The sequence below is a fragment of the Setaria italica genome, chromosome V (assembly GCF_000263155.2).
Source record: "Setaria italica strain Yugu1 chromosome V, Setaria_italica_v2.0, whole genome shotgun sequence".
Classification (NCBI taxonomy): domain Eukaryota; kingdom Viridiplantae; phylum Streptophyta; class Magnoliopsida; order Poales; family Poaceae; genus Setaria; species Setaria italica.
The window spans coordinates 47,166,312-47,191,196 of record NC_028454.1 but is presented as its reverse complement, the minus strand read 5'-3'; the positions used below and the strand labels follow the sequence as shown (position 1 = coordinate 47,191,196).

The following is a 24,885-nucleotide window of genomic DNA, read 5'->3' as shown; positions in this document are numbered from 1 at the left end:
CAAATATTTAGAGGCTTCCAAATTTTTGGCATGGCAAACCAATTCTTAGGCCACCATTTGGCTTGATACCGAAAGATGCCCATATCTCACAATTATCCTACCAAAATGTTGGCATGTTTTTCTACCCAGTTTTTGACTTGCCAAAGCTGTGGCCTGCCAAATTTTTCCACAAATTTTTTTAGCAAGCTAATTAGGCTGTCATGGCACGCCACACTTGGTTGTGTCCAACCATACATATTTTAAACCAGACTAGTAAATTACCGTTACATTAGACAGATTGAGAGCTGCTCTTAAGCCAGGTTTTGATTTGGCAAAAGTCTCTGCAGTTTTTTTTAACATCATTTCTGCAGCTTTGTTTGAAGCGGAAAGAAAGAGAGCGAACGAGGTTGTCTGTCTGTCAACCTTGACCTGGCCAGGGACGGGAAGGAGTAAATAAATAAGTAAAGTAAAATAATGAAAAGGAAAAGATCCGCCGATGACAGCACATGCTGAGCAGATGAGCAGAGCACACAGCGCAGAGCCGAGCCCCCGACGGCCGCGCTCTCGACCTGCTTGATCCGCCGCTGCCTCCTCCATTCCCAGCGACCCCGAATCGGATTGCCGCCGTCTCTTCGTCGCCTGCCGGAGGGAGTCAGCTCGCCTTGTTTGACCCACCCCACACCAAGCCCAGTCGCATGCCATTCAAATCTCTCGCCGCCGCCGCAACTCACTGACCTCTCCAGCTAGCAACCCTAGCTACCTCAGGTCCATGGTGTCGCGGGGGCTCTTCGGCTGGTCCCCGCCCCACGTCCAGCCGCTCACGCCCGTCTCCGAGACCTCCGAGCCGCCCGAGTCGCCCTCCCCCTACGCCGCCGACCTCGGCCTCGGAGGGGACGGCGCCCCGCCGCCCGACGACGACGCCCAGCCGCCCCTCGACGATGCCGACGACGACCCCGACCCGCCGCCCGCCGCCGTCCCCTTCAAGCGCCTCTTCGCCTGCGCCGACCGCCTCGACTGGGCGCTCATGGCCGCCGGCAGCCTCGCAGCCGCTGCCCACGGGGTCGCGCTCGTCGTCTACCTCCACCTCTTCGGGAGGGCCATCAACTCGCTCCACGGCCGCCACACACACGACCTCTTCCACAACATCAACCAGGCATGAAACTTTGCTTTTGCTTGCTGCTGCTACCACTACTTGCTAACAGACAGACAGGTCTTACATGGCTGTACTTCTCTCTGCAGCACGCCTTATACTTCCTCTACATAGCCATCTGCGTTTTCTTTGCTGGATGGATAGGTAAGGTGGTTGGTTGTTGCATGCTAACAGCAGTCGAGTCGAAGCAAACTTACCAGATTCTCTCGTCTATCTGCAGAGGTTTCATGCTGGATTTTGACTGGGGAAAGACAGACGGCAGTGATTAGATCCAAGTATGTTCAAGTCCTGTTGAACCAAGACATGAGTTTCTTTGATACCTACGGCAACAATGGTGATATTGTCAGTCAAGTACTCAGTGATGTCTTACTCATTCAGTCGGCTCTTAGTGAGAAGGTGAGTTCCTGTGCCAAAACTTCCATGCTTAGTAGTTATCCTTCCGTTGTACATATATGGTCTACTGATTGCTTTGTAACTTGTTGTTTTTAGGTTGGAAACTACATTCACAACATGGCTACATTTTTTGGCGGTCTTGTCATTGGCTTGGTCAACTGCTGGCAAATAGCTTTATTGACATTAGCAACCGGCCCCTTCATTGTTGCTGCAGGAGGAATATCAAACATATTTCTCCACAGGCTTGCAGAAAATATTCAGGATGCTTATGGTGAGGCAGCAAGCATTGCTGAACAGGTATCAAATAGCGCACCTGATTTTGTAATTTGTTGTGTCTCCCATATGATGCTTGCATACCAGCTACGGATAACCTTGCTTCTTTTGACTCCCCCAAAACGCACAAGACTTGCCCAAATCGAATTTCAATGTTACTTTCCCTCAGGAAAAGAAAAGCTAGAATGTTGTTGTTTTTAAACAAAGAACCCATTGGGACTGAATGCAATTCTTGCTGTATTCTACTGCATTTTCTCCGTGATACTAGTTAAGGTGGTCATGCAATATTTGCAAGTTAAACGTATTTTAAAAAAAGCAAACTATACATAGTTAATTACTACGATTTGCATAATCAAGTATGGAGATTGAACCAAATGAAGATCCTATCTAATATCTATTATTAAACCATCTAGATTTTGACTACATGTTGGGGGTGCATCAGTAGCCTAGGTTTCTCACAAGATGTCATCTGAGTTCTGGAAGTGCCACTAGGGTAATAGAAACAAATAGAAAACATAATTTTTTTGTTGATGATGTCGTCATGGAGCACCTAGGTCTTGAAAAACCTGCAGACTTGTTTTAAGTAGGCAGTGACAAAGGTGCATGTCTTTAACTAGGAAATTCAGTTTGTTTCTGTTCTACTGCTTTACTGTAAGTTGGAAAATAAAACATGCGGCAATGCTTGTTTTGCAGGCAATCTTGTACATTAGGACTTTATACTCCTTCACAAATGAGACCCTTGCAAAGTATTCTTATGCTACTTCACTTCAAGCAACGCTGCGCTATGGAATACTTATAAGTCTGGTGCAAGGTCTTGGTCTCGGATTTACATATGGGCTTGCCATATGTTCTTGTGCTTTACAACTTTGGGTTGGGAGGTTCCTAATCTCACATGGAAGAGCTAATGGCGGTGAAGTTGTAGTTGCCCTGTTTGCTATTATCTTGAGTGGACTGTAAGCATTGGCTTTTAAGAGTTTTCCTTCAGTTATATTTAAAATTTCACCCCCGTATTCATCTTAGTCAAGTCTTTGAATTGATTGTAGTGGACTTAATCAAGCAGCAACAAACTTCTATTCCTTTGAGCAAGGACGTATTGCTGCATACAGGCTCTACGAAATGATAAGCCGTTCAACATCTATTGTAAACCAGGATGGCCGTACCTTACCTTCAGTGCAAGGCAACATTGAGTTCCGCAATGTCTACTTCAGTTACCTGTCCCGCCCAGAAATACCGATCTTAAGTGGATTCTACCTTACAGTACCTGCTAGAAAGACTGTTGCTCTTGTTGGCAGAAATGGTTCAGGAAAAAGCAGCATAATTCCTCTAATGGAACGCTTCTATGACCCAACCTTAGGTATTGTAGTGTTGCAATCTTTTACTCAATATTTATTTTTACATCGATCATGGTAAGTGATTACCTATGGGGCTATATGTTACAGGTGAAGTGCTTTTGGATGGGGAGAATATCAAGAATTTGAAACTAGAGTGGTTAAGAAGCCAAATAGGACTTGTGACTCAGGAACCAGCTTTATTGAGCTTGAGCATTAGGGAAAATATTGCCTATGGTAGATCTGCCACAACTGACCAAATTGAAGAGGCAGCCAAAACAGCTCATGTGCATGCTTTCATCAGTTCACTAGAAAAAGGATATGACACACAGGTTCTACACCCACTATATCACAATTGTCTATTGAAACCTCATTTTCTTACAGTCGTAACATGCTTATTTGATTAAAACTAAATATGGGATAGGTTGGTCGGGCTGGCCTTTCTCTGACGGAAGAACAAAAGATAAAGCTTTCCATTGCTCGTGCTGTGCTCTCAAATCCATCAATTCTTCTACTGGATGAGGTCACTGGTGCTCTTGATTTTGAGGCTGAGAAAGCTGTTCAGGAAGCACTAGACATTCTAATGCTTGGGAGGTCTACCATCATCATAGCTCGACGCCTCAGTCTTATCAGGAATGCTGATTATATAGCAGTAATGGAGGAAGGTCAACTTGTTGAGATGGGTACACATGAAGAATTGTTAAACCTCGATGGTCTTTATGCAGAACTTCTTAGGTGTGAAGAAGCAGCAAAACTTCCAAAGAGGTAAGTCCATTTCAATCAGCAATATGCTCATCCCTAAAAAAACGACCTTTTTTATTTATTTTGCTCAGTCAGAATGCTGCAGACCTTTCATGGAATCATGGTTCTCTCAGTTAATAGTTGATGCCTTTGCTTAGTTTAATTTTCAAAAATGCCAATGCAGACATGTATCAGAAAACAAATCTTCTTAATCGGTACCACCACATTTTCATCCCACTTATTTGTCCTATCTTGGTGTTTTAAATACTTCAATTGTATTTGTATTTTTCACTTTATTTTTCTTCTGGTTCCTTTTCATATCATGTTCCGTCTGATTGTTTTTGTATTCTGATATGGTGGTGGTACTTTCCTCATTAGCCATTGCAATCTTTGAGTTTATGTTTACCCAGTATGTGTTGACATCATTTGCACTAGTGCTATTTTTTTTATTCATGCTAAATTTTTTTGAAATATGTCACGGCCTTGATATGGAGCCGTGCAGAACGGGAGGGAATTGAGGATTGTCAGGGGTAAACGGACGCTGAACCGGACACTTGAGATCGGGCAAGCCAGCGACGGCTGCGCCCAATCTCAAGGCCCGGAAGTAGATGATGATCTCTCCTGATAATTCTTATTTGATTCCTTTAATTGATACATCTCCTCTCTTTATATAGAGAGGTTTACTTGACTGCTAAGCAAGATATCTCTAATTCTATCTCTAACACTAACCCTAATGGAGGCCCAATAGGTCCAGTGTTGGCCCATCCAACGGCCGATGACAAAATAATATTCATGCTAAACTAGATGAATGGTTTGGCATGCATAATCCTTCATCGGTGGTCTTTAATTATCTGTGCATTTACTTTTCTTTAAATAATTTTTTTTTACAAAAATGACTTGCATTAGCCTGCGTACCCTAACTTGTTTGTAATTTAACAGTTTTGTTGTAAGTGACTTGCATCATGAACCCATTTGCAAATGCATTATGGTTGTTTGTGTCAAGCATTATGTCTAAATGACCAGTGAAGTTTGTAAAAGTGCTGTTAGCTTCTAGGTTCATAAATTGCATGTTTAGGGCTGCTGCTTTAATTATTGTTATGCTATTTTATGTTGGCTTCAATATAATTCAGCTCTTTAGATGCACCTATCTTGTTGCTACTTCTTTTACCTAGGTGCGACTAGCATTAGACATATGTTCTTGAGGTATTTGGTATGTAGGAATTAATACTTTGTTTTGTTGATTTACTAAATGCCACCTAAATTTATTCATGGGCTAATTGAAGCGTCTATTTCCTCCCAAACCGTTTCAGGACACCAATCAGAAACTACAAAGAGCCGACTTCCTTCCAAATTGAAAGGGATTCATCAGCAAGTCACAGCTTTCAAGAGTCATCTTCCCCAAATATGTCAAAATCGCCGTCACTTCAGAAAACACATGGCTTTCTCACATTCCGAAATTCAGATGCCAATCATAACTCGCATGAATCACCAAATATTCAAAGCCCCCCTTCAGAGCAAATGGCAGAAGCCAGACTTCCAATGGTTGCTTCTGAGAGAGCTCCATCCATCAAAAGGCAGGACAGTTTTGAAATGAAATTGCCTGATCTTCCCAAAATTGATGTCCCGCTGCACCGACAGTCCTCAAATACATCGGACCCAGAATCACCAATATCGCCATTATTGACTTCTGATCCCAAAAATGAACGCTCCCACTCAAAAACTTTCAGTCGCCCTCTTGACATATTCGATAGTTTCCATGCTGAGGATTCCAAGAAACCGCAAACAAAAGCACCATCTTTTTGGAGGCTTGCAGAGCTTAGTCTTGCAGAATACTTTTATGCTCTGTTAGGAAGTGCTGGTGCTGCTTGCTTTGGTTCATTTAATCCTCTTCTTGCTTATACAATATCTCTAATAGTAGTGGCGTACTACAAAATAGGTGTCCGTGATGTGCATGATGAAGTGAATAAGTACTGCTCATTCATTGTTGGCATGGGTATAATCACTGTACTAGCTAACTTCTTGCAGCACTTCTATTTTGGTATAATGGGAGAGAAAATGACTGAGCGTGTAAGAAGGATGATGTTTTCAGGTATGACTTTGCCTTCTTTTGTATACTACTTTATAATCCCATCCTAGTATTGTTGATGGTGCAACCCACCTTTATAAGACTGCTGATTACTGCTGTCGAAATATCAGACTTACCACGTCCTGTTTACTGTATTCCAGCAATTTTGCGCAATGAAGTTGGCTGGTTTGATGATGAAGACAATAGTGCAGATATATTATCAATGAGACTTGCGAATGATGCAACATTTGTTCGTGCTGCTTTCAGCAACAGGCTGTCTATATTCATTCAAGATACATCAGCCATTTTTGTCGCACTTCTTCTCGGTATGTTACTACAATGGCGTGTTGCTCTTGTAGCACTGGCAACTTTGCCCATCCTTATCATTTCCGCGGTTGCACAGGTTAGCTCTTTCAACATTCAACATGATTTTATTACGGTTCTTCAACATAGTATGGTCTGTCATGCGAAAATAAGCCTTTTTTACCTGTATGGATATATTTTATCATGGTTCTCTATCTCATCTAAATTTTGAAGTATGTATTTTTTGGAACTTTATACGTAGAAGAATGACATAAAACTTAGTCTTGCACACTTGCACAGTTACGCATAGGCCGATTAAGTGTGTCATGACAAGTTCACCTGTACTTTCTGTGCTTCTAATAACTTTAGAGGAAAGTTCCAGTCTCAACGAATCTGAAAAAAGTTTATAGAATGCAGTTATTTCAAATGCCTGATTCAAAAACCTTAGTAAACTTTGTCGTTTCACAACTGCTTAACTGAGTTCATACCTGGGTTGCTCTTTTGCAGAAAATGTGGCTTTCTGGCTTTTCCAGGGGAATCCAGGAGATGCACAGGAAAGCTTCTTTGGTTCTTGAAGATGCTGTGAGGAATATCTATACTGTGGTGGCATTCTGTGCTGGTAACAAAATCATGGAACTTTATAGATTGCAGCTTGGAGATATTCTCACGAAAAGCTTTATTCATGGAATGGGCATTGGTTTTGCCTTTGGCTTCTCTCAGTTCCTTCTTTTCGCGTGCAATGCACTTCTGTTGTGGTATACAGCTGCTGCTGTGAAGGATGGCCATCTTAGTTTGGTAACTGCTCTCAAAGAATACATTGTCTTCTCTTTTGCGACTTTTGCACTGGTGGAACCATTTGGCCTTGCCCCTTATATTCTGAAGCGCCGGAAATCCCTGACCTCAGTATTTGAAATTATTGATCGTGTACCCAAGATTGATCCAGATGATGCCAGTGGCCTGAAACCCCCTAATGTGTATGGGAGCATTGAGTTCAAGAATGTTGATTTTTGCTACCCTACGCGCCCTGAGATGACGGTCTTGAGTAATTTTAGTCTCAGAGTCAATGGAGGACAAACTGTTGCCGTAGTAGGTGTATCAGGGTCAGGGAAGAGCACGATAGTTTCTTTGATCGAGAGGTTCTATGATCCAACTGCTGGCCAAGTGTTGTTGGATGGCCGTGATTTGAAGTTGTTCAACTTGAGATGGTTGCGGAGTCACATGGGGTTGGTTCCTCAGGACCCTGTTATATTTTCGACAACCATAAGAGAAAACATAATATATGCAAGGCACAATGCAACTGAATCTGAGATGAAAGAAGCTGCCAGGATCGCTAATGCCCATCACTTCATTAGCAGCCTGCCTCATGGTTATGACACGCATGTGGGAATGCGCGGGGTGGATTTGACTCCTGGGCAGAAGCAGCGGATTGCTATTGCTCGCGTGGTGTTGAAGAATGCACCCATTTTATTGCTTGATGAAGCCAGCTCTGCTATCGAATCTGAGTCGAGTAGGGTGGTCCAGGAAGCCCTTGACACATTGATCATGGGGAACAAGACAACGATTCTCATTGCGCACAGGGCAGCGATGATGAAACATGTGGATAACATTGTGGTTTTGAATGGCGGTAGGATCGTCGAGCAGGGATCGCATGATTCGCTGGTGCAGTTGAATGGTTTGTATGTGAAGTTGATGCAGCCTCACTTCAGCAAAGGGTTCCGTCAGCGTAGACTAATATAGCTGGCCTGGTAGATTGTGTACATTAATCCATGGAACTGAGCTAATTGGCTCTGCTTGACTGACCCCCCGGGGAGAGCATGCGAGTCGGCTTCCAGTCACAGTGAGAGATGTTACAGCTGTTGTGAGCTAACAGAACAGGCATGGCTCTGGGCGCATTGTACTACTAGAAGGTTGCTGGGGCTACGATGGAGCCAGAACAACATAGCCTAACTTGTGGATACATAGCCTTGCTGGCATGCCATTGAGATTGCTATTTTTTTGTGTCTCTGATTATTCTACTAGCTGGAGTTTTTTTTTTCTTTTACGTGACCCTTTAGAATGTACTCGATTCTTGCTGGTGCTGGGTGTGGTGTAGTTTGGAATCATAAGTGTAATTATAATTAGAGCAGTGGTGGAGGAAGGGGTATTGTTTTGCGGTAACAGTCCACTGACTACGATGGTCGGAGACGATGGTATTGTGGTAGCCTCATTGTAACCTCGTCCTTGTTGCAGATTGTTTTACTGACATGTTCCCATGTGTCTGTCATCTCTGGTACTCGTTGAATTTGCTGAAGCAGCTTGGGCATCATATGCTGCTGTACTGTACCGCCGTTAGTTCTTTTAGACGAAGTCGTAAGGGTTTATTAAGGGGGGGTGTTTGGATAGCTGCTAAACTTTAGCAGCTATCACATCAGATATTTGGATATTAATTAGGAATATTAAATATAGTTTAGTTATAAAACTAATTGCACAGATGGAGTTTAATTCGCGAGATGAATCTATTAAGCCTAATTAGTTTTGTAATTAGCTCATGTTTAGTCCTAATTAGCATCCGAACATCCAATGTGACCCTGCTAGAGGTGCTATTAGCACCTTGTATCCAAACAGCCCATAATTAGCTGCAAAGTTTACATGTACAACCGTTAGTTATGCTGTGAATTTTTTTTATTTTTTATTTTTTATTTTACGAATTTGCAGAAATAAATAGGTGAATTTGCTGAAATGGAGCTCAGCTGCTGGATCAAACGGCGGTAAGAAACTATCGCTATCTCAACCGGTGGTAAGAGAAGCTGCCAAATCTGCTTACCGCATTCTGATCCGGTGGGCGTCACACGAGTTGCAGCGACGCGTGTGACAAGGTTGTTTCCGCCGTGCCATCCGGCGGTATCCAGTTTTCGTCGTATCAGGGGGCGGTAACAGGTGCCGCCGATTCAAACGGCGGGAGCGGGATCGTTACCGCTGCTTGATTTGGCAGTAGCTCTCTCGTGTCTTCAAAAGCCGCGGAGCGGTCGCCCCGGGCGTGCATGTGTGCGCCTATTTCTGGAGGCCAAGAATCGAGCTGGGAGGAAAGGGTGGGAGCGGCCGGGATAGAAGAGGAAGGGTGGAAGTAGCCAGGAGAGAAGAGGAAGAAAGGGAGGGAGAAGAAGAGAAAGAAAGGGAGAGAGGAGAGGAGAGGAGAGGAGAGGAGGGGAGGTGGGTGGAGATTGAAGTTCGGATCTTCGCTTCGTTTGAGGTATTATTACAAATTCCCTAGTTTAGCTTAACTCGTAGTTGGTAGATGTAGTAGTTAATATAGTAGCTATATAAATAGCGTAGTCTTAATTAGTAGATGAAGTGTAGGTGTTCATATGAGATATAGAAAAATATAAATTTATCGATATAGTGGATTTAGCTTAGTTATTTATGTTATAGTAAAATTAGTTTGTTGATTTATTTAGATAAATTTAAGATGAATATTATTCGCAATGCACGAGTTATATTTTATATAGGTATTCAGAATGCAAGTGTTTTAGGGGTTAGTTGAAATTATTACATTTAGAACAATTTGTTCCTATCATGCGTATTTTTGGAATGTAGGGGTGTTTAGGGTTAGTAATATTTAGTAATGGTCTACGTTAATATGTATATATTGATAGGGTAAACTAAAATTAATTTGTTCATATATTTAGATAACTCTAAAATTGTTAGTATTAGCAATGCTTGAGTTAGATGCTTGTACTGTTGTTGAAATGGAGGTGTTGGTCCCCATCTCCGCCATTTTCTGGGGGTGCTGGCTACTATGAGGTTGGATCCTCCCAGCTCTCGCAAAGCCTGTTCTACTAGAAAGTAGATATGGCTCTATCCCCGGCTATTTCAATTACCTAAGGCATGTTAGGTTTAACAACGGCATATGTTTAAGATAGCATCTGTGCTCCACATGCCACTGCAATCTATAATTAATTGTTCACCCTAGAGTCGTTGTTATTCGTAGTTGTGCACGAATTTTGTTTCTATCTGTTGTAATTTCGCTAGAAACAACTATGTATCCAATGGCAGGGAGTTAATTCATTTTCAATTATTTCCTCCGAGCGCTCAAATTACAAAGTTTCATATTGCAACCAAAAGTGACATATCTGATGCTTCCAATGTTACTTGATATTTTTTAGTAGGAGACAAAATTACATGAAAATAAAATAAAAAAATCCAAGTTATAGCTAGCCGTTTGAATCGGCTATAGCTGCCAGCACACAACAAAATCTGCTATAGCTGCCAGCACACAACAAAATCGGCTGTTGGAGGGGGAGCTAGCTCCGCCGTTTGCTACCGCCCTCTCAATCGGCAGTAAACGGCAACCGCTCCAACAGCCATTTCAAACCGTTTTGATCCGACGGTAGAGATCCATCTCTGCAAAGTTTTGGATCGCCTATTTATTTCTGCAAATTCATAAAATAAAAATATATAAAAATATTAAAAAAAATCGTTATGCTGCCGTAGTGGACTGGATCAAGCAATGCGTGCGATTATGGGCCGTTATGGGCCTGGGCGCAGCGCGGCCACACCAACCAACCAGCCGGTCAAGGAAGGAATGGCTGATCTGATGATCTGATCTGATCAGAGCAGCTCTTCGCGGGGAGGGGAGGGAGGGGAACTGGTGGGGAAGGAAGAGAAGACAGAGGCACAGGCACAGCAAGCGGAGGAGCGGAGGGGTCGTTTGCAGCTATGGATCCACCAAACCCTAACCCTAACCCCAACCCCACCGACGCCCAGCCCCAAGCCGCAGCCGGAGCCAGGCTCGCCGCCCTCTCCCTTCGCGGCGGCAGGGACCTCCCCCCGGACTTCCACACCGCCGAGATCCACGAGCACCGCACCGACGACGACGACGACGACGACGACGACGAGGGCTACCTCACCGCCGCGTCCAGAGGCGGGAGCAGCACCTGCGCGTGGAAGGAGGCGCCCGAGGGCCTCCGCGACGACGACAAGGACGGGGACGACGTCTCCCCGCCCAGCCCCAGCAGCAGCGGTTACGCTGGCGAGCGGGGAAGCAGCCTCGACGACGATCCCGAACCCGAACCCGACCCCGAGCCCGCCCAGGATTGGCCGCGCGACAAAAAGCATCTCGACGAGGTGAGCTCGTCAGGAACCCCATCACCTGCTCTGCTCTCCGTGAATTCCATCACCAAGCCTGCCCGCCTCTCCCATTTTTTCAGGATGATGCATCATCTTCGTGGAGGAAGAGGAAGAAGCATTTCTTCATCTTGAGCAATTCTGGGAAGCCGATATATTCCAGGCGAGACCACTTGTGCAACACCAATTCGTTCAGCATTTTTTTCTCAACCAAGACCATAACATTTTGCAACTGTCAGGTATGGGGATGAGCACAAACTAGCCGGCTTTTCTGCTACGTTGCAAGCAATCATTTCCTTTGTTGAGAACAGGTATATGCTGTGGCTTTTCTTTCTGACCTTGTTCAATTGTTTAGCTTTGGCTCACCTTATTTCACCTCATTCCAGCGGGGACCATATCAAATTTGTGAGGGCTGGCAAACATCAGGTCAGGTCACCTTCCTTGTCGACTTGAATACTCCATGCTACTAACCCATCCTCTTATTTCAGAACTCTTTGCTTCCTCAGTATAGGCCACTAAGTTTTCTCACACTGTCTTTCAGATTGTTTTCCTTGTGAAGGGTCCAATCTATTTAGTCTGTATAAGCTGCACGGAAGAGTCATATGAGGGATTGAGGGGGCAACTAGAGCTCATGTATGGCCAGGTGCTACCCGCTGCTCCATTCATCTCTCAGTACTATTACGGCCTTTCAGCTGTGGCTACAGATATGCCTTCTCCATCCTTATATTGACTTCTCTCTGAAAACATGACTTTGCAGTTATTGCTTATTTTGACAAAGTCGGTCAATAGGTGCTTTGAGAAGAATCCCAAATTCGATATGGCACCGTTGCTCGGTGGCACAGATGCAGTTTTCCTATCTCTTATACATGCGTTCAGCTGGTCAGTTTTTTTTCCTTTTCTCAGGATTCATTTTATTGCAAATAAATGTGTGGACTTGTAGCACTCATTTAGAAATCCCATCAAACGGCTGCACAGGAATCCGGCGACATTTCTTCATGCATACACATGCCTCCCACTCGCGCAATCAACAAGGCAGGCAGCTAGTGCTGTTTTGCAGGATGTTGCTGATTCAGGGGTTCTATTTGCACTGTTGATGTGTGACCACAAGGTTTGTCCAACTTCATGCCATAACTTGCATTGTGTAGCCATAAATTAAGTGTTGAAGTTCACTTTTGCTTTATCAAATCTTGACCCTTTGCTCTTATAAGTGCCTGCTTTCTTTAGGGATGTTTCTTTTTTCATTCAACTAGTCCTGCCTTTTAATGTTCTTGTGTATCATTCTTGATTATTTGCAGGTTATTAGTCTCGTGGGAGCACAAAAGGCAACTTTGCATCCTGATGATATTTTATTACTCGCGAATTTCATACTGTCCTCTGAATCTTTTAGGTAACCATGATGTACTCTGAAATGAAGGATTGTAACCTTGAACCATTTTTCTTACAGTTTCTGTATTTTTATGCAGAACTTCAGAGTCTTTTTCACCCATATGTTTGCCAAGATACAATCCTATGGCCTTCTTGTATGCTTATGTTCACTTTTTTGATGTGAGTGAAATTTATACATCTTAATAACTGCATTGATTTATCATTTTTGCTGAAATTCTAGCTTAGAAATTGTCAATGATGACTGATGACTATGTATTAGTTTCTATAGTTGTTGATCAGTATGATGCTTAATCAAAGCTCTCTCTCAGTTACGTATCTGTTAAGAAACAGAGTTTGAGGGCAAGTGTGGTGGACTGTGATACTGCCAGTGAGGAGATGAGAGTTTGAAAAAGATAAGAATACAGGGTTTAAGGGAGATAACTAAACCAAAACCCTTGAGGATTTGAACAAGTAGCCGATGATGGATAGGAGCACATTGAGATGTTTCTTACTTTCTTCCCTTATTTAGGGGAACGTAGTCTTGGAAAAAATGTAGGGAGTAACTACGAATTTGAGCTGAGTCATAATGTATGCATTGTCTCATTCTTGTACATAACTGGCAGTGAGGAGAGGGTTTGAAAAGAAGCGAATGAAGGTGTTAAGAGAGGTAATTAAATAGAAGTCCTTGAGGATAAGAGCAGGTAGTGGATCAGGGGGGGGGGGGGGGGGGGAGGAATTTGATATCAGGCATTTCGTATGCACTCTCATGTTTTCCCCTTTTTTGCATAACTGGTATTGAGTGTTGATTTGCAGCTTACCTTCTTGGCAGGAACATACATACTTGACTTTGCTTACTACGCGATCAGATGCCTTTTATGATCTCAAAGATCCCAGGTGAGCTAACCAATAAGTCACTCAGCATGATTTAAATGGCATGAGGTGCCTTAGTGCGTGTTGAGAAAAATTGAACTGAGATCAACTATTCTTTTGTAAACAATCTCCTAGGGCCCGCATTCAAAATGTTCTCATGAAGTCAAATGTCCTCATTGAAGTCCAAAGATCTTTACGTGAGAGTGCACTGCATGTTGAGGATCTCCCAACCGATCCGTCTTCTCAATCTGCATCACAGCCTCCACAGTCCTCTCGAGACATGAGTTCTCAATCTTTATCGTTTGAAATGATTGGAGGACCGGCTGGACTCTGGCATTTTATATACAAAAGCATTTACCTTGACCAGTATGTGTCATCTGAATTCCCCTCATGCATTAGCAATCAAAAGCAGCAGAAGAGGTATGTATATTGATGACATTACATATTCATTTCCATAATAGTGAATCTTCTTTGTAAGACAACCTCATATGTGCAGGCTGTACAAAGCTTACCAAAAACTGTATGCCTCCATGCACGATAAAGCAACTGGTCCACAGAAAACTCAATTCAGAAGAGGCGAGGATTATGGTGAGTCATCTTTAGCACCCAAAAACTCGAATCCCACTATTTGGAAGCACTAGCAACAAAATAGTTCCGTAGTATAGAAAATTTATGATTCATTGTGAGTAATTTTGGATGCTCCAGCTATTCTAGAAAGCATACACATTCTAATAGCCGCCCCATATGATACCACCAGGATTCTGATATCGTACCAAGGCCAGATGAACTGAGTCATTATGCCATAGTGACATAATGACTTAACCATGGATAGAACTGATTGAGAACTGTATAGTACAAATGTGGCTATGGAATGACACTGGAGTGCTGGTTGCATTGATTTGTGTCAGTGTCTGCGTACAGAGCTGAAACAGACATAATAAGATTTTATAGTGACTAACACTACGTAGTGTGTTGTTCTCGTGGTTAGGCTTGTGGCCATTTAATGAAATGTCTAATACATTCTATATTTCAGTTATGATTCTACATAGAAGAGGAAAGTGGAGTTTTATGTTCCAGTTCAAAAGTATGTCCTTGTGCGTCCTATATAGGTTCTTCTTGCTCCCAGGTGTCTGTAACCTGCTGGTATCAACTTCTGTTGTCCTGCAGAAGAAATATTAAGCAAGAAAACAGGGAGCATGTGATATCTAGGGCATAGTTGCAAATGTTTGCAAATACATACATATTTGCAGGGTGCTGTTCTTTTGTGCCCTGGTGCTAGTTAGTGGAAATAACAGTAAATAATGTTGGTACTATGATGCACCAGAGAAATCATATGCTATCACAAGAGCACATTTCCCCAAGATGTCAAATTTGCTTGCTCATCATATTTGGCTACGTAATGTGACAAATAGTTAATGTGATGTTTTTCCGTTTTCTTGCAGTTCTTTTTTGCTGGATAACCCAGGACTTTGAGCTGTATGCAGCTTTTAATCCACTGGCTGATAAGGTTGGTGTATGTACATTCATTTTTTTTGGGTGGGGGGACAGGACTGCTGTCATAGTCCTTGTGTAGGGCTGAGAGCGAATGTGTCAATTGCATGCATCATGTGTGGTTGTAGAGCAAATTAGTGATCTAACTTGGATTATACTTATTTGCAGACCCAAGCGATCAAGATGTGCAATAGAGTATGCCAATGGGTGAGGGATTTAGAAAATGAGATATTCGTATACGGGGAAAGCGCCCTTTCCTGGTGATGTATTGTCTTGTGTGTAAATTGATGTCTATGTTATGTTTTTTGTTGGAAGATTTTGACGATTGATGTACTTGTACCGGCACAGGCAGTACCATCATTGTTGGGGAGGTATATGAGGGACTGGGTTTTGTCACATTTTCTCAGAAGAGGTATTCGTTTTCTTTTCCCCCTTGAATTGGGATGTTTTCATTTTTGATGTCTGCGGTTTGGAAGGATATATTCAGCGTGTATTAAGGGAGGGATTGGATTAGGGCCTGGAGAAAGTAATTAAGCAACCCGGCTAATCTCTGATGGTGAAGAAGTTGCATGAGTTGATGTTGATTGCAGCAAGCGATCCATCAACCACATTATCGGACCATGCATGCATCAGCATCTCTCTAGCTTTTTCAGTATAATACACAGGCATGTTCATCTGGAAAGAAAGATACCGGTTAAATTTTCAACAAAAGAAGATACGTACTGTAGTCTTCTTCTGTAGTGTGCATTGCATTGCATTGCAACCATGAACCAACCATGAACCAACCACTACTCATCATCGCAAAGAAAAAAGCGGAGTATATAGAATAGATGATGATGATGCAACATGCAACTATGCAACTCCACGTCAGAGGTCGGCGCCCCCACCAGCCGCTGCGAGCTCCCCCGCCAATTGTTCGTCCACGTGGCGCAGCCCCGCTGGCCGGGAGGCCCGCCCTCTCATCTTGTTGTCTGTCCTGGTATTCTTTCTTGTCTGTAGTACCTTACCTGGTTCGATAGTGCTATTGGTTGGTATGTGGGCCTGCCTGCCTGCTGTGCTAGTATATGAATATACACTATATGGGTGTTTGGAAAGGCGTGCTAAACTTTAACACCCCACTTTTAGCACAACACACTTTTAGCACTTGAACTTCCAAACAGAGGTGTTAAAAGGTGAATGCTAAAGTTTAGCACCATTGTTTTCTTTAGCACACCCAAGGGGTGCTAAAAGGTGCTAATGTGTGCTAAAAGTGGTCCCAAGCCCACTTTTTTCTCAGTTGTCCCCTCTCTCTCCTCTCCACTTTTCTCCAAGCCAGTCATAAATGAGGGTAATATAGTCATTTCTCACCCAAGATGCTAAACTTTAGCACTGTATCCAAACAACCCCAAGTGCTAGACTTTAGCACTCCATTTGAGGGTACTAAAGTTTAGCATTGTGTATCCAAACGGGATCTATATGATGATGCCACAGAAGCACAACATTAGGCATCAGCCATTAGGTACAGTACAGTAGGTCAATTATATTGAAGCTAAGCTAAGAATAATGCATGCCATGCAACAAAGCAACCATGTGCTCCCTCAGTTCCAAATTGCAGGTATGCATAGATATTTGTAATGCATCTAAATATAGTGTGTGTCTATATAAACCTTTGACAAAACGATATACAATTTGGAACGGAGAGCTACACTCCCAATCCCAATCTAGATATATTTTTTTTGGTGTGTGGCTGCCTTTGCTTTGTTTCGTTTGAATGGAAGCGGTCGTGTCGTCAGCAGCAGATTATCCGGCCGCGCCCTGTCATGTCCAGCAGCTTCCATTCCATCATCCTTCGGCCAGCCTCCAATCCCGGCCCCGTTGCCAGGGCCCAGGGCTGGGCTATATCTATATATATACATACAGCTGCCACAATGCAACTCACTCGAGATCAGTAGTGTAGTAGTACAACACAGACAGACATTCAGAGGAGCAGCAGGAGAGGCTCGATCCAGAACTAACAGCAAGAAGAATGCCGGTGAGCAGGATCTCCGTGGGCGCTCCGGGCGAGCTGTCCCACCCCGACACCGCCAAGGCCGCCGTCGCCGAGTTCATCTCCATGCTCATCTTCGTATTCGCCGGCTCCGGCTCCGGCATGGCCTTCAGTAAGCAGTCCTCTTTTTCTTCTTCATCTTCTTCTTCTTGGTGCGCTGGCTTGGTGATCTTTATTAATTAATTATCACAACGTACTCGATCCACAGGCAAGCTCACCGCTGGCGGCGCCACCACTCCTTCTGGCCTCATCGCCGCGGCTCTGGCGCACGCCCTGGCCCTCTTCGTGGCCGTGGCCGTGGGCGCCAACATCTCCGGCGGCCACGTCAACCCGGCCGTCACGTTCGGCGCCTTCGTGGGCGGCAACATCACCCTCCTCAAGGCCGTCGTCTACTGGGTGGCGCAGCTGCTGGGCTCCGTCGTCGCCTGCCTCCTCCTCAAGATCGCCACCGGCGGCGAGGCCGTGGGAGCCTTCTCGCTGTCCGCCGGCGTGGGCGCCTGGAACGCCGTCGTCTTCGAGATCGTCATGACCTTCGGCCTTGTCTACACCGTGTACGCCACCGCCGTGGACCCCAAGAAGGGCGACCTCGGCGTCATCGCGCCCATCGCCATCGGCTTCATCGTCGGCGCCAACATCCTCGCCGGCGGCGCCTTCGACGGCGCCTCCATGAACCCCGCCGTGTCCTTCGGCCCGGCCGTCGTCAGCGGCGTCTGGGAGAACCACTGGGTGTACTGGCTCGGGCCCTTCGTCGGCGCCGCCATCGCCGCGCTCGTCTACGACATCATCTTCATCGGACAGCGCCCGCACGACCACCTGCCAACCACAGACTACTGATCTCATCTGGGTGATCCGATCACCATGCATGCAATCTCCTGTCCATCAGTTCACTTCAGAATCAGGGGGCGTCCAAAGAATAAAATCCAGCTATTAATTAGCTGCATGCTAGGTCTTCTCGATCCATCTTCGTTCCACGTCCATCCAACCATGAGTGTGTTTATTTTATTACGATCATAGTAAATTACGACATACAAGAATGGGCATATACAAGAATGGGCATATCGACTACATTGTTGTCTGAAAATCATTCAAATTATTGTAACCATTCTAGCGTGTTGGATGGACTAATGTAGTCTGAAAATGATTCAAGTTATTGTAACCATTCTAGCGTGTTGGATGGACTGGTCGTGAAATAACCTATTCTATGACCGACCGTAGAGTATGTATTGTAATCTTTCTGTTTCTTGGTCAAGGAAGAAAATATATGTAGTATGTACAAAGTCTACTATTACGGATCTTTATCAGAAGCACAAGCAAACGTGTCGAACTAAAAGCAAGCAGCCCAGTAAAAATGTGGACCGTGTTCTGCGCATGGCCCGTGGGCTCCTGGCCTCCATTTTCTTCGTAGCCCATGGGCTTCCTGGTCGTCGTCGACCTCAGTCTTCTTCTTCCTTGTAGCAAGCAAAGGAGTAGCAGAAAGGGAACTAGGGAAGGGAATCCCTCCTAATGGCGGCGGTGGATCTGTCGAAGCTGGTGAAGGAGAAGCGCTTCTGGGTGGCCTCCTTCCTCGTCGGATGGGCAGCCGCGCTGCAGGTAGGTAGCTTGTCATCGATTTGCCTCCTTCCTTCCTTGTACCCCCGCCCCCCGGCTCCGATCTGACTGAAATCCAAATCCCCAAATTTTCTTCCTGCATGCATCAGGGCCACATGATGTGGATGCAGCGCCAGGACGCCTTCAAGCACAAGTTCGGCGCAGATGCCTCGGACGCCGCATCCTCCTCCTCGGATTAGGAGTCGGTGCTCAAGTGAAGGGCCTCCTCAGCCTTCATACTTTCAGTTTCTTCCCCATCAAATAGGATTTTGCACCTCCTATTTGTAATATGATTAGATGGTTTGGTTGAACAAAAATATAAGATGTTCACATGCTATATTTTTGTGTTTCTGGTGCAACTTCTCTATTGATATATGTTTTTGGAAAAAGATTAGGCAATGGTGCTGCCTGATCCCAGCAATGACCTAGTGTCACTTTTACATGTTCATGCCAGGGAAAGGAAATAGTTTAAAGATCAGGTGTTCCTCTGATGTTTCTAAAAAAAGTCAGGAGCAAATCAGGTCTTCTTTTTTTTAAAAAAAAGGAACAAATAAGGGGACTCTCATTACGCTGAGAGATCAATTATGCGTAAGCACCTTGAGCCATCTAAATCAGCAGTGCCAGATCATCCACTGTCTGTTTGAGCAGTGCACTGAATGTTCTTTCCATCAAGCACCTTTGCCCTTCTCCGACCCTTAATGCCCAACCCGAGAGTGGACGGCTAATGTGTTCCACTGGCTAATGTGTTCCACTTGTTGAGTAGGGTCTATGGTTGGTCCATGACCTCTGGATGCTGAAGGTGTTCTTAAGGTGATCTCGTCGTTCCCACGGGGTGGAGACAATATGGTCGGTTCATGGATTTTTCTTCCTTTTACCACATTTTACTCAAAAGGTTGAAGAGAGAGAGTATCAAGCTATTCGCAAGGACTAACTTGATCCTCTTCCCTAGAAGATCCACCGACTCCAACTATTCGTCCACCTACGTTCCATACTAATCCTACCTCCTCACCTTTTTGATAACCATCTTTTTATCTCAGTAAAGTCTTTCAGCAACATGTTTCGGTCCTCTTCCCCGTTACTTAGAGTAAGGGGGTGTTTGGATACGAGGTGTTAAATTTTAACAGTGTCACATCGGATGTTCGGATGCTAATTAGGAGAACTAAACATGAGCTAATTATAAAACTAATTGCAGAACCCTGTGTTAATTCGCGAGATAAATCTATTAAGCCTAATTAATCCATCATTAGCAAATGGTTACTGTAGCACCACATTGTCAAATCATGGACTAATTAGGCTTAATAGATTCGTCTCGCGAATTATACTCCATCTGTGCAATTAGTTTTATAATTAGCCTATATTTAATACTCCTAATTAGCATCCAAACATCCGATGTGACGGGTGTTAAACTTTAATAGGTGGTTGCCAAACAGGCCCTAAGTGATTCACCTGGTACAAGATACTATCGTCACCTCTGGACAATTAGACAGCCAACCCGCAACGACCTGCAAGAGCGGAGCTCTAACCCCCGCCCCGAGTCAACGCTTCTTCTATTCTTTTCCATCCTAGTCTTCTTCTTCCTTGTAGCAAGCAAAGGAGTAGCAGAAAGGGAACTAGGGAAGGGAATCCCTCCTAATGGCGGCTGTGGATCTGTCGAAGCTGGTGGAGGAGAAGCGCTTCTGGGTGGCCTCCTTCCTCGCCGCCGCCCTCCTCTTCACCCTTTCCCGCTACGCCGCGGCCCCTTCCTCTTCCCCACCCCCATCCCCGAGCTACGGGCATCGCCTCAACGCCCTGGTCGACCTCACGCTCGTCTACGACAGGGGCGCAGTGTGCTTGGATGGGACGCCGCCGGGCTACCACTTCCTCCCAGGATTCGGGGACGGATCACACAACTGGCTCCTTCACTTGGAGGGCGGCAGCTGGTGCCGCAACTTCAAATCCTGCGCTCAGCGTAAGCAAACTAATCTCGGCTCCTCTGACCACATGGATACTCGCGCCGAATTCGTCGGCATCCTCAGTGATGACCAATCTCAGAATCCAGGTAATGCCTCTCTGCTCTAAATGTTGCTTCAGCATTAGTTTATTAACTACGGTTTCACTTAGATTTTTACGATCTTTCAAAAACTTAGATTTTTACAATTGGAACAAAGTCAAAATAAGATACTGCGATGGTGCATCATTCTCTGGAAATGTCCAACACGAAGTCAAGGTCTGCCTCTCGTCACCCATATATGCAACTTTGCTTTCTCCCAATCCCAAGTAATGTTTCTGTGATCCTATCCAGAATGGCACAGATTTCTTCTTCAGAGGCCAGCGTATCTGGGAAGCAGTTATGGCCGACCTTCTGTCAAAGGGCCTATCCAGGGCTAAACAGGTTTGCCTTGCAAATAAAATACAACTGCTTGTTTCATACATCCAGTGCATTCGTCTAGCATGCCTATGTATTCGTCATTGCTGGCCAGACATCTTGGAATTTTACTTGAATACGAATTGAATCATTTTGATAACATTGTAATGCTAATATTTTCACTACTACTTATAGGCTTTTCTTACTGGATGTTCAGCTGGTGGCCTCTCTACATACATTCACTGTGATGATTTCCGGGCACTTCTACCAAAGACGCGTACTGTCAAATGCCTCGCAGATGGTGGATTTTTTCTTGACGTGTATGCTACTATCTTTTTTTGTAACATTTCTGCTCGGTGCATAAATTCACTTGCTATGTGGCGCTCGAGATTGGCTTGTTTCTGGCTACTTGGGTTGAAAAACAAGTAGAAATTGAGCCTACCTTAGCTTGCTTGATTTTCACTTACTACAGCTCAGGTTATGGCATAATTTAATCGCAATACATATGAAATAAGTTATAATACTTATTTTCCTTTAATACTCACACTTACAGCTTCATGCTTCCTATATGCAAATTAATTGACTAAATATCGCTAAATATGCCAACTGATTTATCACTAAATATCGCTATCTTGATTTGTTTTCAAACTTGCTTGAGAATTGAGATTTGTCTCAAGTTTGTTATGACCTGAGTACAAGCTTGATCAACTCAACTGAAACGGAGCTCGATTGTTTTTATAAACAAGTGCTGAGTGTATTTTAGCTTGCTTGAGCATGACTTGGTTGCAGCCCTATCTGTTGCTAGGAATACTTAACGTTATCTCCATCAATTAGTACAATGGCATCAAAGAAGTGAACTCATAGCGATTTTATTTCTCCCTTCTTATGCATTACAGAGAAGACATTTCTGGAAGAAGGTATATGCGGGCCTTCTATAACGATGTTGCTCGGCTGCAGGTCTCTGTCTGTCTGTCTGTCTGTCTGCCTGTCTACCCAATGCAGCCCAAATCTTTCAATGACATTTATATCTATATGTTTTCTTGCAGGATGTGCGTAAAAAGTTCCCTCATTGCAGTTCAGATATGGAGCCGGGGCAGGTTGTCCCCTGATTTGTTTTTAAGTTACCATTTCCTTCCTTAAAAATAATCACTCTCTTCAATGTTCAAGCTGCTGTATGCTGATTAGTTCCCTTACTCGTGATCAGTGCTTCTTCCCGCGAGAAGTTGCAAAAAGCATCAGCACACCAATGTTTATACTCAATCCAGCATATGATGTTTGGCAGGTGCCACTACTCATATCCATTTTCATGGTCCATTAGCGCATGGAAATGGACATGACTCTTACTGCTCTTTTCTTATTTTACTTTGCAGGTAGAGCACGTCTTGTCTCCACAAGGTTCTGACCCTCAAAATTTATGGCGAAATTGCAGAATGGATATTACCAAGTGTAGCTCAAAACAGCTTGAAGTTCTACAAGGTTGTAATGGAATCTTGTGTGGGTAAGCCTGCATCTTTGGAAGTCACTATGTATACTGAGGGTATGAAACTTTCAGGTTTTAGGAAAGCACTGCTTGATGCTATAGATGAATTCAAGACTAGAAGAGAGTGGGGTATGTTCATTGACTCGTGCTTTATACACTGTCAGTCAATGAAAGCTATTACTTGGCACTCCCCATTAGCTGCTAGAATCAACAACAAGGTAATACATTCATCTCTACCTTTGTATGCCGGTCCCTTTTGTGATATGCATGATGATAGTATCTGAATCTGAAATGTTGTGAACAGACGGCAGCTGAAGCGGTGGGAGATTGGTTCTTTGATCGGAGGGAGGTAAAGGAAATAGATTGCGAATATCCCTGCAACCCGACATGCTACAATGCGGTTCTTGATGAACCCTACAAGGAAGATTGACTGGATGGCAGGCCTGTTCGCTTCAGCTTATAAGCCGACTGAAAAGCTGAAACGGCTGATTTGTTGTGAGAGGAAAACACTGTTTGGTGGCTGATAAGCCGGCTGAATAAACTGAAGCGAACAGGCATGTCTTAGAGTTTTGGCATGGATTGATATTTGTTGAGTTAAATGCGGTCAGAATCCAGACTTGTACTTGAGACCTGTTAAAATATTAGAAGACTTGTATAGAATTCTTCCCATGGAATTGATGGGGTCTGCTTTTGGGCTCTTATCTGCCTTGTGGAAGCAAGATAGAAGCCCGCGAAGGTCCATTCTCCTGTTCATCTTCCCCAATGCGCCACCACCCCTACCCCTAGCCTCCACCACCCCGGCCGGCAGCCGTCGTGCTGCTCGCCCACCGACGGCCACCACCCTTCCTCCCTGCCCTTCCTAATGTGTTCCTCGTTGCCCCTGCCGCTGACCACTACCGCCAACCACTGCCGGCGGCGCTCTGGGGCCTAGCTCCCACTCCTTCAACCCAGGTTCCTCGCCGGCACGAGCGAGCGAGCCAGGGAGGGAGGAGCTGAAGGAGATCGTGTGGCCCACAATAACGGCACGAATCTCAAACATCGGAAGCTACCAAATAGTTTCCTGCTGTTTTTGGAGGGGTCAATTTTGCCATATGCTTTTGTTCCGGTTACACGTCTAGTCAGGGGCTCTATCTTCCCTGTAGTAGATAGTTCAAAAAATGGTGAGCTAGTTTATTCAAAATGTTGAGGGTAGTTCGTCTAAAATATTAAATTTTTAAAAAATAGTAAAATATATTCATATTGGATTATTGGGTTGCATTTCTTAATAACATAGTGGTTTTTTGATTCGAAAAAGAGTCTACAATAGAGGACATAAAATAGGCAATAACTCCCCCTAACGCAGCTACAATTTTCATCGTACCGTGCTATCCAAGGAGCAACTCTTCTCAAAATATCAAAACAAAATTGCTGAGTTGGAATCCCATTCTAAGGATTCTTGTGGTTTCGGAAAATCTAGCTACAAGAGAACCAAGAACAGGGAGCTCTCCCCTTTTTTCACCCAACTCTTTGATCTTAACTTAAGAATGCTGGTTTTAAGAACGAGTGATTGTACTTCTCTGACCCTTACTGCCCAACTAGAGAGCAGATGGCTAATGTGTTCCACTTATTGAATATGGTCTATGGTCGGTCCATGATCCCTGGACGCCGAAGGTGTCCTTGGGGTGATCTCGTAGTTCCTACGGGGTGGAGACAATGTCGTCGGTCCATGAATTTTTCTTCCTTTTGCCATATTTCACTCAAAAGGTTGAAAAGAGATAGTGCATCAAGCTATTTGCAAGGGCCAACTTGATCCTCTTCCCTAGGGATCCCAGATGAGGGAAGCCTAGAAGAGCCACCGACTCCAACTATCATCCATATATGTTCCATACTAGATCTGACCAATTCCTACCTCCTCTACCTTTTTGACAACCCATCCTTTTGTCTCAATAGAGTCTTTAAGTGGCATGTTTTGGTCCTCTTCCCCATTACTTAGAATAAGTGAGCGTCCTGTTCAGGTACAAGATATTATCATTACCGCCTGGACAATTAGACAACCAACCCGTAATCGCAACGACCCAATTGCAAGAGCAGAGCTCTACCAACTGAGCTATATCCCCCCCCCCGAGCCAAGCGGAGTATGTATGAAAGAGTCAGATGATTCTTCTATTCTTTTCCCTAGTGCAGCTGGGCCATCCTAGACTTGAACCAGAGACCTCGCCCGTGAAGTAAATCATCGCCCCTACGATCAAACCAATTGGGAGAGAATCAATAGACTCCTTTTCGGGAGTGATTCATCCTTCCCGAATGCAGCATGCAACTCCTTGTTGTACTGCTCTCTTTAAGTGTGCTTCTTCCCCCCTACCATGGTAAGTCCTTAGGAAATAACTCTGATGCGCAGAAAAAGGAAG

The 24,885-nt window shown here is 44.3% G+C and overlaps 4 protein-coding genes across 5 annotated transcripts; all 4 read left to right on the top strand.

Moving 5' to 3' along the window:
- Positions 1 to 477: 477 nt before the first annotated feature.
- LOC101773545 (ABC transporter B family member 20) lies at positions 478 to 8,495 on the top strand. The gene is made up of 11 exons (XM_004971387.2): positions 478 to 1,132; positions 1,219 to 1,273; positions 1,350 to 1,525; positions 1,619 to 1,819; positions 2,489 to 2,748; positions 2,839 to 3,149; positions 3,235 to 3,455; positions 3,548 to 3,888; positions 5,175 to 5,953; positions 6,091 to 6,332; positions 6,740 to 8,495. Exons 1-11 carry the CDS (start codon positions 749 to 751, stop codon positions 7,967 to 7,969), a joined length of 4,200 nt encoding a protein of 1,399 aa, XP_004971444.1. The 5' UTR covers positions 478 to 748; the 3' UTR covers positions 7,970 to 8,495.
- A 2,331-nt stretch (positions 8,496 to 10,826) lies between these two features.
- On the top strand, positions 10,827 to 15,518 carry LOC101773136 (vacuolar fusion protein MON1 homolog). Of its 2 annotated transcripts, XM_014805275.2 has the most exons (15): positions 10,827 to 11,335; positions 11,419 to 11,498; positions 11,575 to 11,646; positions 11,722 to 11,761; positions 11,877 to 11,978; positions 12,093 to 12,214; positions 12,311 to 12,443; positions 12,631 to 12,722; positions 12,799 to 12,880; positions 13,530 to 13,594; positions 13,706 to 13,990; positions 14,067 to 14,158; positions 15,013 to 15,077; positions 15,230 to 15,321; positions 15,410 to 15,518. In XM_014805275.2, exons 1-15 carry the CDS (start codon positions 10,928 to 10,930, stop codon positions 15,438 to 15,440), a joined length of 1,761 nt encoding a protein of 586 aa, XP_014660761.1. In that variant the 5' UTR covers positions 10,827 to 10,927; the 3' UTR covers positions 15,441 to 15,518. The 2 variants fall into 2 exon arrangements, with proteins under 2 accessions (XP_014660761.1, XP_004971443.1); XM_004971386.3 differs by having other exon boundaries at positions 15,230 to 15,513.
- A 1,318-nt stretch (positions 15,519 to 16,836) lies between these two features.
- On the top strand, positions 16,837 to 18,324 carry LOC101772726 (probable aquaporin TIP1-2). The gene is made up of 2 exons (XM_004971385.4): positions 16,837 to 17,199; positions 17,296 to 18,324. The coding sequence occupies exons 1-2, from the start codon at positions 17,067 to 17,069 to the stop codon at positions 17,919 to 17,921; spliced, it is 759 nt and encodes a 252-aa protein (XP_004971442.1). The 5' UTR covers positions 16,837 to 17,066; the 3' UTR covers positions 17,922 to 18,324.
- Positions 18,325 to 20,171: 1,847 nt separating this feature from the next.
- On the top strand, positions 20,172 to 23,199 carry LOC101772319 (pectin acetylesterase 5). Its single transcript, XM_004971384.4, has 10 exons — positions 20,172 to 20,712; positions 20,801 to 20,880; positions 20,956 to 21,045; positions 21,214 to 21,338; positions 21,915 to 21,975; positions 22,065 to 22,115; positions 22,223 to 22,300; positions 22,389 to 22,494; positions 22,571 to 22,716; positions 22,803 to 23,199. The coding sequence occupies exons 1-10, from the start codon at positions 20,307 to 20,309 to the stop codon at positions 22,926 to 22,928; spliced, it is 1,269 nt and encodes a 422-aa protein (XP_004971441.1). The 5' UTR covers positions 20,172 to 20,306; the 3' UTR covers positions 22,929 to 23,199.
- The last annotated feature ends 1,686 nt before the right edge of the window (positions 23,200 to 24,885 follow it).